The 14737-nt window shown below is 40.1% G+C and overlaps 1 protein-coding gene and 1 pseudogene across 1 annotated transcript; both read left to right on the forward strand.

Moving 5' to 3' along the window:
* Nucleotides 1-23: 23 nt before the first annotated feature.
* Nucleotides 24-5607, forward strand: LOC118800167 (annotated as a pseudogene).
* A 4560-nt stretch (nt 5608-10167) lies between these two features.
* LOC118800168 lies at nt 10168-14449 on the forward strand. The gene is made up of 4 exons (XM_036560341.1): nt 10168-10274; nt 10625-13919; nt 14054-14132; nt 14322-14449. Exons 1-4 carry the CDS (start codon nt 10168-10170, stop codon nt 14447-14449), a joined length of 3609 nt encoding a protein of 1202 aa, XP_036416234.1.
* Nucleotides 14450-14737: the final 288 nt, after the last annotated feature.

Raw genomic sequence — 14737 nt, forward strand, 5'->3', positions numbered from 1 at the left:
GTTTAGAAGTAAAGAGACCAGCCATGAAGAGCAGCTTCACTCTCCTCTTTCTCTTCCAGCTCCTTCATCAAACGCATAGCGAGTCCCACCAAGGTATGCAGGCTTTTACTTTCATTTCTGGAGTCTTACAGGCAAACAGTAGCAGATCATATCAGTTACATGTGATAATATATAATAAGTAAGCCTAAGGACTTCAGCACTTACTGAATAACACATATCGTCGGAGATGAAGATGGAGATTAAGCCTAAAACTAGATAGAAATATTTTCCTGGTGAATCATAATTGACATTGCAACTTAATACAAAACTAGACTAGCAGAAAACAGTCCTATAACATCCTAATACAGCCCCTTTGTTTATCTTCATAACCTGAAATTGATTTGATTCCAGCAGATTATAAAGACAATAAAAAATGAAAGACACAAGATATTTGAATCTGGATTAAATATTTCAAATTCAAACCTTTGTGTAAAAATGGAACAATAGAGTAATGGTGTAAAAAATAAACATGAATATTTATTAATGCAAATGTTCTGTTTGTGTGTGTGTGTGTTGTGTGTGTGTGTGTGTGTGTGTGTGTGTGTGTGTGTGTGTGTGTTTTCTGCAGACACTGAGTGTGTAAACATATGTTCCCATGGGATTTTCTCTCGTGGTTTTAACCTCCCTGAGTATATAGAGAGGAACACTGTGAATGACATCATTCTCTTCTACTATGACAGTAATATGGACTCTAAAATGCCCCGTCCAGACTGGATCAGCAGTACCGCTGGGCAATATTACTGGAACCATATAAATCTTTGGACAGAACGCAACAGACTTTTTCTTACTCTGGGATTTGAGTCGGCTTTTAATCAGTTCAACAAGACAGGTAAAGTGTTTTTAATCTATTTACACTGTGAATGATAATAATGGGTCTCATTCACCAATAGGAGTTTTTTCATTAATTTGTTTGAGAAAGGTCCAATGAAAAAGTCTGTGTGAAATGTCAGATTCATGATGTTCTTAAACTGCAGAATTATTCACACCTTTGTGCTCTTGAGTGTGTGTAGATTCTGTTCTTACCCAAGAACAAATCCCAAATAAGAACACACTGGTGAATCCCAGAATCCCGTAAGTGGGTACCGTGACTTCAGTTTAATCATTCTGAAATGTACAACATGTTTGTTGGTTCCTCTCAATTAACCCTTTCCAGCCCACTGATACCAAATGGTATTATGATTTTCAGTAGTAATTTCCAAAACTACAGTTCCTAAAATGATTAAAAGATGTCTCAAGAAAGAGATCTACTCTATATTCCTCTTTAGCAATTAAAGAGCAACATCTAATCTACATAATTGTCCTCTGGATACAGAAAAAATGGTACTCTTAACCGCAAGAGACCACAAAAATGGTCCCCATCAGATAAACAGCACAGAGAGAAGAAAATCAAGCTGATTCAGATCTGAAAACATCCACAGGTGTTTCTGTCCATCCTTCCACTGTGAGAAGACAACTCAGCATTATGAGTCTAAAGGATGTGTAGCTGTCAAGAAGCTCTTACTGAGAAAAAGAAAACAGATAAAAAAAGAAAAATCAAACAAAGAAGCTGCTGAATGAACTGACCACCCCAGAGTCCAGACCTCAACATCACTGAATGTGTTTGGGATTTTTTTGGATCATGAGAAGCAGAAAACGCAACCAGCTTCTAAGATTGAACTTTGTCAGGCTAATATGATTCAGTCAGGCTGTGTTCTTTAGTAAAACGTAAAAGTGGATTGAATGGGCCATTAATATTCACACTTGTGCTTTAAGTTGTAGAAAAACTGCAACATAAAAAGAAATAAACGTTCTTTGAATGTCAAACAAACTTAAACTGTCTGTTCTTAAAGCAGAGCTCCCACACATCGATCAGGCATAACATTATGACCACCTCCTTGTTTCTACGCTCACTGTCCATTTTATCAGCTCCACTTACTATATAGGTGCACTTTGTAGTTCTACAGTTACAGACTGTAGTCCATCTGTTTCTCTGCATACTTTGTTAGCCCCCTTTTACCCTGTTCTTCAGTGGTCAGGACCCCCATGGACCCTCACAGAGCAGGTACTATTTGGGTGGTGGATCATTCTCAGCACTGGAGTAACACTGACGTGGTGGTGGTGTGTTAGTGTGTGTTGTGTTGGTCTGAGTGGATCAGACACAGCAGTGCTGCTGGAGTTTTTAAACACTGTGTCCACTCACTGTCCACTCTATTAAACGCACCTGCGTTGTTGGTCCACCTTGTAGATGTAAAGTCAGAGGCGATAGCTCATATTATCAGTCCAGCAGTGACACTGGTGAGGTGTTTAAAAACTCCAGCAGCACTGCTGTGTCTGTGCTCTATGAGGGTCCATGGAGGTCCTGACCACTGAAGAACAGGGTAAAAGGGGGCTAACAAAGTATGCAGAGAAACAGATGGACTACAGTCTGTAATAGTAGAACTACAAAGTGCACCTATATAGTAAGTGGAGCTGATAAAATGGACAATGAGTGTAGAAACAAGGAGGTGGTCATAATGTTATGTACATTAAACTCAGTGTGGGAAAGTGAATGTACACCATTCTTAGCAATGCAAAGTGAAGACCTGGCAGAGAAAGACACATAGCAAACAGTGTTCAAACCCAAACTGTATTCCTCTCTGTCTGCTACTGTTTTAGGTTCCTTGTCTGACCAAAACGTGTACCAGGCCAGTGGCTGCTGTTACCTCTATCCAAATGGAACCTACAGGACATCCCTAACTCACATATTCAATGGAAAGGACTTCTTAAGCTTAGATGTTGACAGAAAGACGTTCGTTGCTGCTGTTCATCAGGCGGTATATTATAAACGTCTGAGAGACAGAGATGAAGTCGATCTACAGGTCTTAACAAATTCTATAAAACAGTGTGCCTGGATGGAATTAACATCTTCAAGAATGCTCCTAAAGTTCGTCTCAGAAAAGGTAAGATAATTCTTATGGATGTACTGTAATTTCCGCCCTGCTAGATCTGCCCTGGTCAACTGTAAGTGCTATTATTGTGAAATGGAAGCGTGTAGGAGCAACAACAGCACTGCCCCAATGCGGTAGACCACAAAAACTCAGTGCTGAAGAGCGTAGCAAGTAAAATCACCTATCCTTTGTTGCATGACTCCCTACAGTCTGCCTGTGATAGGAACATCAGTGCAATAACTGTGCACTGGGAGCTTAATGGGTTTCCATGGCCAAGCAAGTGCACATCTGAGATCACTATATGCTGTGACAAGCATTGACTGGAGTAGTGTAAAGCTCACCGCCAATGGACTGATTTCTTTAAAGTGATTCACTATCTGGCCGTCTGCTGGAGGAGGGATAACGATCTAGGGCTGTTCTTCAGGGTTTGGGCTCAGCCCCTTAGATCCAGTGAAGGGTTATATAAACACTAAAGTATACAAAGACATTTTAGATAATTATCTGCTTCCAACTTTTTGGCAACAGTTTGGTAAAGGCCAGGGACGTTGGCTGGGAATGTAAAGGATCCAGTTCACTGTAGTATTGTTTTGGGGTTTTCTCCCCCAAATGAGGCTGGTCAAAAAATATTTGAGGCTGTGGGCCCTGGGGTTCAGCCTGACTGTGTGCACAACAAGGCCCATTTGATGTGGATGAACGCCAGTTGTCTGCACAGAGTCCTGACCTTAACCCCACTGAACACCTTTAGGATGTATTGGAACCTTAATTGTGAACCAGGTCTTTTCGTTCTCACAAATGCTTTTTTTGACTGAATGGGCACAAATTCACACAGAAACACCCAAAACTTCGTGGAAAGCCTAATCATCTAAACCATGAGACCAAAATTCTCATTGTAGATTTATTCTTTTATTTTTTATTCTTATGGAAGATGAAGTAGTTTTAAATTGTGTTCCAGTTCCAGAAGTCAGGATCTTTGAGACACAGAAGTCCGGCTTCATTACAGTCACGTGTCACGTGACAGGGTTTTACCCCCGGGCGGTTCAGGTGGACTGGCTCGGTCCAGATCTGCAGCCTGTGGATGGAGGGGTCACTGATGTGCTGCCCAACGAAGATGGCACATACCAGACCAGAAAGAGTGTGACAGTTCCAGAGGAGTAGGTAGGAAAACACACCTACAGCTGTGTAGTGCTTCATAGCAGCGTAGCACACAACATCACCACAGTCTGGGGTAGGATGACTCCTGCACATTATTTAAGCTGTTATTTAATCTATCAGTACTAAAGACTTATTTTATTTGCTCTATCAAACCAACACGTGCCTTAAACTTTCCACTATTTTATTACATTGATCCACGTATTGAACAATAATCTTTAAGAACAGTGCTGAATGATAATATGAATATCCTTTGTGTAGCTGTGGAGAAACGCAACAGGTTTGCTGTTTGGACTTCTCTGGTCTGCAGTTGCTTGCTGGTTATTGGATTTGGTTTCTGCAGGTGCTGTAGATGTAATGGTGAGTTAATGATCAATGTGTTATTATGAATATCAATACTGCACCTTAGAGCAGTGGTTCACAGTTCTGGTCCTAGAGCGCCACCATCCTGCACATTTTAGGGTTTCCCATGCTCTAATGAACTATTAACAAGCCATTCCTGAGATGAGCTGAGGGTGTTAGAGCAGAGAGAGCACTACAGCATGCAGGACAGTGGTACTCCAGGACCATTTCTGTTGTTTATATACAGTAATAACAATGACAATACAATAATAATAATACAATAGCAATGACAATACAATGCAGATTCACTAAAACTAGACAACAAATGTTACTTTTAAATATTATATACAACATTTAAAATATTTTGGCAGCAAAAAAGTTATTTGAGGATGTTTTTTATCTGCCTTGAGCTTTGTAATGGTCACTTTTGAAATATGAGATATTTTGGATATTTATTTTATTATAATTTTATTCAGTCATTTTAGAATCATCTATATCTCTGTACATCATTCTGGGCATTTGATGGGAGGCTGTGATGTTTCCTCCTCTTCTTTTTCCTTACAAATGTGTTCCCATCTTCCTAGCTTACTTAAGAAATCATTTGTATGTCTCACTCACAGCTTTCAGATTTTATATATAAGTTCTTAATTAACTGTATTCATCATGTCAGGTTGAATCAAATTCATTATATTTCCTCGTGTTTTGTGCTGTTTATCCTGTAGGTGCTGTGAGCTGAACTGACGCTCTTCAGGAACTCTTTACTGCAGTTTGCTCTGGGACAGAACAGTGGAGCTTACAGCTCTGCCATCTTTCAGTCTTCTCAAGTCTTTTCTTGCATTCATCCTCTCATTCATTTAGCTTGATGTCTGACACCATTTCTGGATCATAGATACAGCAATATGTAAACAAACTGGACAAATAGGAAGACAAACAACTGTGAACTGATCTTTGTGGAATGAAGTTCAGTAGTTGTGATGCACAGAGTTGGTCTGTCATTAGATGCATACAGAAAAGCAATGGCACATTTCCACCAGAGGGGTCTCCAAATCCCCAAAACACACAAAGTGCAGCTTTAAATACACCCTCAAAGACTCCATAGCTAAATATTAAAAAGTGTGGGCCCTTTTCAGCACATCTAGATAAAATAGAGCTCCAGTATCTGTCAGACACCAATTCAGTGCATTTAAAGTGACTTTCTTCTTTTCTTTATATCTTACTCTGTCGCCTCCTGCCTGCAGGACTTGATCATCCAGTCAGCCACTAGTAGGCACTTTACTAGAGGCACAGTGATAAAAATGAACTAATCTGCCATTGTCTTTTGGCTGATCATAATCCTGATGCTCTCCACGTCTATTATCTAATTATGCCCTTCATTTTCTCCTCCAATCACTGCTCAGCAACCTTTACACTATCCACCATTACTTCAGTCAAGCTGTCAGCTTTTTAGCAGTGAGCTAGTGTTCCTTTCAATGTACATTGAATTTGAAGCTCCAATTATTAAAAAAAATGTGTTGGGGGGTCTGTAAAAGTGAGGCCTGAGACCTCCACAGAGTAGAGAATGACCCTTTTCCAAAGCCAAGTAAAAAAAATGCAAGCACCCTATTTAAGTGTGTTCTCTGACTAAATGATTAACTGTTGATCGTCCTTTTCAGCAGTGATCTGTAAGCTGTCATTAGAGGTAAGATATAATAAAAAAATAATAATAAAACATGTCTCCCATGGCAGGATGCTTTAGCTAAGATGCTCAGTGATTTGGGTTTTTAAGTTTGCTGCTTTTTCCGTCTTTCTATACATTCCAATTGTCTGATTATAATCAATGTCATTTTCATTGGGGTAAATGTGCTGTTTGTAAAGAGTGGATGCTTTAAAATGAAGTGTTGCACTGCTTGTTGGGATGGGGTTAAACTGTGTTCTCATTAATTTGTGCGTTTTATCTTGCTAACGTGTTTTAAATGCGACTGTAACCAAAAACCTGGGTTTATAAGTTTGTTTTTTATACATGGCATTTGAACTTTGATCTGGAATTGTAAAACTAGTCAGATGCTTGTGGATAAAAATGACAGCGTGACCTTTGATAATAGTCAGCTTAGCCAAAGACGTGATTCAAAAATAGTCTAAGGTCGAAACTGAGATAGACAGTCCATAACACATGGACCAAAGCACCAAAGAGGGACGTCTGAAGATAAAGTGGAATAGAACAGTTCAGGTGCACGCAGGGAGAAAACAGACAGGTAAAGGACGCTCAGTTCACAGAGACAATACTTCACCAAGACCAAGCATAACAAACAGGTATTTATACAGAGACAGGAAATGAGAAACAGGTGTAAACAGGAATCAGGTGACTTGGAGCGAGGAAGTGGATTATGACAGTGGAGGCAGTATGTGTAGGTGTCATGTGATCTGTAGGATCCTGGGAGATGTAGTTCATGGACTGGACAGAGCCGGCCAATGAGATAGAGTGAGGAGGACCACAGGGCGTGTCAACGGGAATAATGCCATTCATTCATAACAATGAGCCATAAACATTTTCATTCTGAACAGAACATTTTCAAAAGCTCACATTAAAAATTAAAAATGGACTGTAAACCTCACTGTAAACCTAATTGAAGCATATTGTCTGTGTTAATTTTCTATTTGTGAATTCATTAATTATCTAAATGTCTTCCTCATCTGCATCAATACACAACTTTCCTCATTCCATAAAGCTAAAATCTACCTAAAAGTTCATAAAAATATGTTCACAACACACCTGATCAACTAATCAGCACATTAATAACCCCTTACTGAGTTGAAGTGGGTGTGATAAAGCAGGAAAAACACTGAAAGTGCAGTCAGGGGGTCTCCAGGACCACCTGTTAATTAATGGATCACTGTCACTGATACATTAAACATCATTTTAATCAATAAGCCGAAATCTTCAATTATTTTACATTAAAAGTAAACTGTCTTTGTGGGATTTAAACACTTCAAAATATGCTGACTCTGCTTAGCTTTGACTATGTGTTGAAAAATCTTGCAGTTCTTGAATGAGTTACCTTCGGAACCCCAGGGCTGTGTGCTCAGTCCTGCTATTCACACCGCTGACTAACGACTGTGCTGCAAAGCTCCAATCACATCCTCAAGTTTGTATATGATGTTACAGTGGTGGGTCTTTCATCAACAATGACCAGTCAGTATACGGGGACGAGGTGGAGCAGCTTGCAGACCGGTCTCTTAATGTTTTTAAGATGAAATAGATGATAGTTGACTTCAGGAGGACTCATGGTGATCACTCTCCACTGCACATCAACTGTGGAGAGAGTCAAAGTTCGTTGGGGTGCACGTCACCGATGACCTGACCTGGAGCCTTAACATCACCACCCTTGCCAAGAAAGCGCAGCAATGACTTCACTTCCTGCAAAGGACGAAGACAGCAATCCTCCCCCTTCCATCCTCACTCTTCAGGGGGACAGTAGAAAGCAGTACTGACTAGCTTTCTCACAGTCTGGTAGGGGAGGTGCACCATCTCGGATTGCTGGGCCCTACAGTGGATTGTAAGGACAGCTCAGAAGATCATCAAGGTGTCCGTTCCACCACCACACTCTGCAACAGCTTCTGCCCTGAGGCAGACAGATCACTGAACGCATGGAGTCCCTTCAAGACACATCTGGACTAATCTAGACCTTCTCCAACATCCACTGTAAACAGATCACGCACCCCTTTAGCACCACTGCACACCTGCACTTTAAATTCTTTAACGATCTGAATCGGCTATGAGGTTTCAATATTCCTCTACGGTTTACAGCGACAATGTTTGCACTAATTCCTTTATAACAAACATGCTGCGTGGTGTCATTCCATGCGTATATACGCATATGTGTATGATGCCCAATCGCTTTTACCGTTTTCTTGTACTGTCCAGTGATAACTGTCTTGTATATTTATTGTACTGTATATTTATTACATTTATATGATAATGGCACACACTCTTTTGGCCTCACTAGATTTACTGTCTTGTGTATTTACTGTCCAGTTTATTTATTGTCTGATGTATTTATTGTTTATTGTGCACTTGTTTCACACTGTTGTGTATCTGCACTTTATGTTTAATGCACTGCTGTAGTGCGAATCAACAGAAGCTGATTTTACTGTGTAGTTTTATAGTCTAGGCCTTGTGATGAGTCTGTTTATACTGAGTGGATGAGCGACATTGACTCTGTATTCTCTCTCACTCTGAGGTAACAATCGATGACGTCACAATAGGCGAGTCCGGGCGTGTATAAATACCGCTGACCAGCTGATCAGTAGGTCATAATGATGATGAGCTGCTAAAGGTAGGCTGTGATTCTATTCCTCTGATTCTGACTCTCCTCACACCTTCACTCCACTATTACTACTATTACTACTATTACTATTATTAGTTTAGTAATCTGTTGAAATACTCGCGGTCAGAGCACACCGACCATATATTCTACAATAAAGTCTGTAGTTACATTTTTTTTCAGTTGTGTTTAAAATCAGTCCAGGAAAACAACTGACAGTCGAAAAGAACCCGAGAGAGAACAATCAGTCAAGAACAATAATTGAGGGAGAACGTTTGTCGTTTGGGGTATTGATTGGGTTTGTCCGTGTAATGGCATTTCAATAATAATGTATTAGTATAGTAGTATAGTATTAGTACTACTACTACTACTATTAATAATAATAATGCTATTCTTATTGTTATTCTTATTAATACTAGTAGCAGAAGTACAACTGCAATTGTTGTTTCTTTTTGCTGTTTATTATTATTATTATTATTATTATTATTACTATTATTATTATTATTGTTATTGTTATTGCTGTGATATGGTTTGTTTGGTCTGGACCTAATAATAATAATAATAATAATAGGAGTAGTAGGAGTACTCTTGTTTTTTATTGTTGCTGTTAATATTAGTAGTTGTCTGTGTTTTTCTGATTCCGATTCTACTGATGATTTTATTACTTTATTTTCTTCAGTGCTGAACTGAGAAACTCAGTATCGATCAGAAAACTGTTTCAGTGACATAAACAGACTGATTAAACTATTCGTTTTTAAAAGTTGTGAAAGATTAAAATTCATATTTGTTACTATAATAATAGCAATAGTCATTTACAATTTATAGACATATTAGGATAACTATTATAATACTGATACAGCACTTTCACAAAAACTATTATTATTATTATTATAGTATATAGATATTATTATTATTAATCTGAGTGCTACTTTTATTTGATCTATAGAAATCTGTGTAAATCATAAAACAATGCAGAATCAGCGAGGAAACAAACTCACTGGGGAAGAAACTGCTGGGAAGCCCCCACAGGAGCCCCCTTCTCCACAGAAACTACGATGCTTCCAAGACATCCTGGACATCGTCTTCAGCCTGAGTGATGAGTAAGTTTCTTCTCTGCGTTTCAGGTTCATTCTCTGTTATGATAATGAGAAAATTATTCAACACACTAATCATGCAATACCTGATTTTTAGGGAATGGAGGACTTTGAGCAGCGATGTTCCGAGTGCAGTAAGTACAGAAAAGATAATGATCACACATTTTTACAGTGTTCAGACTGAAGGTGCTGTAAGAAATGGAAAATCCTGAAACATGTCTTTGATTATTTCAGGGAGCAAAGCTGCAGTTTGCGTGTCTGAGCACAAAGATCGTCATATCTGTCTGTAGATCAGCGATACAGAGTTACCTGCCGACTCTTATCCGTGCAGTTGGGATGGAAACTGTTCTGATAGCAGAAGAGAAGCTGAGGAAGAAAGCTGAGTCTGCTTCCATGAGCTCTTCTACCAACACTGCACCTTCTTCAGAACACTCAGCTCAAAGGTGAGACTAAAAGCCCAAGAAGTTCACTTCTCATTCACAGTGACGTCATTTCCTCATTTCATTAGAAAAGCATACATATTAAAACACACACAAATGTATTTTGTCATATTAAGATTAAAGCACACAGACGATTCTTTAAAGACATTAATCATGAGTTCATATCAAGTGATGATCTATAATTTAAATACATGGTACTTGTCTTATTTCTGAATTTCCACAATATTAAATTAAAATGTAAAAGTTCTCACCTGCTCTGTTTCAGATCATAAAGACCGTGATATTAATATTGATATCTTTTCTTAATGACTGATTTCTTGCTGCGTTTGTCTGATTATTTTGTCTCAATCCAGATCTGCTGTGGACCCGTCTGATCAGATATGCATCATCATTGAGGATTTTGTACGTGAGGTGAAAATGGTGATGCAAAGCGCAATCAGCAAGGTCGCCTCCTATAAAGCGTCATCATGGTCCAAGGACTGGAAGACAACATGCAGCTATGTAGCCAAAGAGATGCTAAACATTCTGGAAACAAAAGCTCAGCCTTCCCACCATGAGGACACTCCTGATTTGAGAGAGGAACACGACAAAGACAGAAGACACACTGAAGATCTTACAAGGAAGGTGATCATGGTGGTGCTTGATGTCCTGGACAGCAGCAGTGCTGGGAGAGCAGATAGTAAAACCGGTGATCTGCTCATCACTGCTGCTGAAAAGCTCATAGAGATGACCTCATCTTCACAATCAGAGCGTCTCTCTAGGCATAAGAAGAAGCACAAAGCTCAGCTGTCTCATGAGGATCTCCAGGCAAAGGCCACCAGGGCTGTAGGTCAGGTGCTACTTAGCAGTGCTGGAGTTTGGGAAAGGAACAGTAGCTCCCCTGAGATGCCCAGCAGCCTGGCCAGTCAAACGGATCTGGACTCTATGTTAGAGGCAATGACTAAGGCAGGGTTCCCAACTGATCTGATTGAACACAACCTAGTCGTCAAATCTAGAGATATTGTGAGCACTATTGAAAGCAACATGGACATGTTGTCATCAGCCAGCCACTCTTCAAAAAAGATGGAAACTGAAGACTCTGGAGTTTTCTCCATCATGAACTACATGATCCAGAGAATTAAGGAGAGACTGAAGATATTCTTTAGAGTGACGAAGCAACTTGAGAAGGAAAGAGGATCAGCTGAACCTTCATCAAATGTGTCACAGGACTCAGAGACTTTGATGGCCAAATCTGTCCACAGAGCCAAATCACAGGCACCATCGGTGAACAATGATTTTCAGACAGATGATCCCACAGTGAGCTGCACAGATGAGGAGGTTGGTACTGAGTCTCTTTTCAGGACATGCTGTCAGAGCCAGACAGTTTTATCAACACAGAGTGTTCCCACCTCTGATGTGCAGCTCTCTAGAGTCCACAGTGTTTCCCAGTTAGATGATCTCACTGTAACATGCACAAATAGCATTATTAGTGAGATTGTCCACCTTTATCACTCAGATGTGCTTTCTGAGTGTCCAACATCAGTGACAGATAAAGATTCAGTGGAAATACGTGACATATTTCAGGGTTTGGGAGAACTTGTCAGGACTAGCAGATCTACTTCCAAGACTAGTTCATCAGATAAAGATTTAGGAGAGTGTGAGGATATTTCACTCCCTAAACTAGACGTTTCTAAAGTAGATCCTGCACTTGATCAAACTTCATCACACTGTTCTCTCAAGAACCTTCTCAGTGCTCAGTTCCAGAGTCAGGCAACACAGACTGTTTGTGACGTTCTTCTGAAAACAGGAGAAAAACTTTCCATCTCAGGGTCCACACAGTCATTCAAGTCCTCTTCCAGCCCAACTGTATTCCTGCCACCTGCTGCTGCCTCTTCCTTCTACACTGAAGCTCAGTCTACAGCGTCAGACATTGTCACAAGCTTTTTGAAGAAGCTGTGGAAATGTTGTTTCTCAGCCCCATCAGACAACGCTGGCACTTCAACTAAACCAGCTCCAAAGCAAAAGAAACAAGTACCCTCTGCTTCTCAAAGCATCTACAGAGGTGTACATAAGACGGTGTTTGGATTTCTGCTGGGGCTCCAAAAATCAGACAAAAGTGAAAAATCAGATCAAAGTGTGATTTTAGTACAAGAACAGCCTAAAACACAAGCAGAGCTGGAAAGTGGGAGTGTCTTATCATTCAGGTCACCTCCCCAAACAATATCTCCAAGGTTCCAGCTTAATTTAGACTCTTGTACGGATGAGGTAATTTCCAAAGTAGTGGAGTTGTATAAGAGTGAGCTGCTTCTGTGTAGCTCCTCTAAAGCATCTCTCCACATCTCTACATCCCTTCCTGAACAGCCTTCAGTCAGTCTGAAGACCATTAAGCCTAAAAGCTTCCTGACTGATGCTGCCCAGCTAGTGAGTGATGTTTTAATCAGGAGATTCTCCTCACAGACGTCAAGTGTTGAATCTGGACAACACTTTTTGGACTCTTCTAGAAAAACCTCCTCTTCACCTGTTTTCTCTCCCAGCTCAGCAGATGTACAAGATGCTGCTCTTATCATTGCTGAAACACTTGTTGACGCCTTAGACAGATATGTAGAGTCTAAGCATTCAGCAATGACCACTGTGAACAGCAGTTCTGATATGCTGAGCTGTCTTGATGTCGTCTCACAGATCTCTATCACCAGCATCCCGAAAGATTCTGACACATCGAAAATGAAAACCTACTCAAACCCTTTTTTCATTTTCAGAAAGGTAAAAGATCTACTTAGTGATCTTTTAATGGATGAACAGAGATCTGATCCCAGCCTAATATCTGCAGAGCCAGAGAGATCCACTGACCATGAGGTGGGTGCCTTTTTTGAGGAGCCTGATTCTGCTGCTGAAATTGTAGCAGTCACTCAGCCTCAGTCTCTCCAACGGCCAGCCTCTGAAATGAACCAGCCGGACCCTCTGATTTCTGATGAGACCCTGAAGAGTCACGCAGACAGATTAACAAATTTGATGACAGACATTCTTATAAATACAGCAGATCCATCACATGTTTGGAAGCATTCCTCAGACTCAGTTCTGGAAACAGCCTGGGTGAGGAGCTCTCTGCTGAGAGACCCTATCCAGGTTCTTTCATCGCTGGTCTACGTCTTTGTAGACGATTCAGTGAAAAGTTTGCTTCTGCACTTGCTGAGACTAAACCCAGCATTTTCACGTGTAGCCGATCAATCAGCTTCATTCACTTTCTCTGATCGACACCTGAAAAGAAGCAGTGCAGGTTTTGAAGGCCAGAACTCAGAGAAGTCAACTGGCTTCACTGAAGCACAAAACCATTTCACTGAGGCTCTTACAGACTCACAGAGCAAGATGGAGAATCCTCTGTCATTGCTCGTGAAGTCTGAGCACTCTGAGAGGAATCATGATGTCTCTGTATTGGATGTCAAGTCAGTTTGTGTATCACCCACAACTTCAAGCACTGCTGGCACTGCAATGGGTAGAGAAACATTGGAGAACCTCAGCATCTCCAGCCAGCAGTATGAGATCTACTCTTCCAGCTGCAGCCCAGTAAGTGAGAGCAGTCCCTATTATCCAAACCCTTTGGATATGAAAAAGAGGCGTGTATTTCGTTTTATTGTGGGTAAATTAGCTCCTCTCTTCAGCATCAGACTAAAGGTATGAATGACTTTTTATATATTAATCATTTAATGATAATAAACACACCAATCATATGACTGTCTATATTTGGAAGTACTGTGTTAAATATAAGACTGTTCTCTGAAACTTCAACATTTTGTTTGTTCATCCAGAAATCAGGTAAAGTGTGTCCTGCTGGCCTGGTGTCTGACAGCCATCAGTCTCCCTCCACCTCTGGAAATCTTCAGAAGTGTAAGTACATGAAACAATACACACAAATTCACTAATTCACAGTGAACAGTATTTCATAAGCTGTGTCTCTCAATGTTGCTCTTTTATTCTTCTAACTGGAATGTAGAGTGTAATAGAATTAACTGGACATTTACATAAGAAAACAGTTTAGTCAGTTGATGTGACTCTGATTCATCTTATCTTTTGCAGCTTCACAGAGAGAATCAAAGGTTTTGATGACACCATTTAAGAAAACCAGCAATCGTCTGTCCAGGATTTTCTCAGCCATCCGCAGAGCACTGCCCAACCCCTTCCAGTGCCTGACTCCACCATCATAAGCACTACTTTAAAAGCTTTTCGGTAACGATTCCTATGAGTCCTATTCATAATGTACTGTAAATGCATTAATACTGTGTTGTAAGGCCTACATAACACCTTATAATACCACACAAAAGCTTTTAAATTGTTATGATAGACGCATAACACTTTAGGATCCACAATGCATTTCAGAATCTCTTCAAAAGAACATTGTATACACTTATGTTGTAATGTGCTATAATATTTTATAGAGCTGTATGCCGGGATATTACAGGCTTTAAGTGATGGTAGGTTTTTTAAATGTCTTT

This window comes from Colossoma macropomum, unplaced genomic scaffold (assembly GCF_904425465.1).
Source record: "Colossoma macropomum unplaced genomic scaffold, Colossoma_macropomum, whole genome shotgun sequence".
Taxonomy (NCBI): domain Eukaryota; kingdom Metazoa; phylum Chordata; class Actinopteri; order Characiformes; family Serrasalmidae; genus Colossoma; species Colossoma macropomum.

Coding starts and splice junctions, on each gene's coding strand:
- LOC118800168 (XM_036560341.1), top strand. CDS start 10,168: ATGGAAACTGTTCTGATAGCAGAAGAGAAGCTGAGGAAGAAAGCTGAG. Junction 13,920..14,053: donor TCTTCAGCATCAGACTAAAG/GTATGAATGACT, acceptor TTGTTCATCCAG/AAATCAGGTAAAGTGTGTCC. Junction 14,133..14,321: donor CTCTGGAAATCTTCAGAAGT/GTAAGTACATGA, acceptor TATCTTTTGCAG/CTTCACAGAGAGAATCAAAG.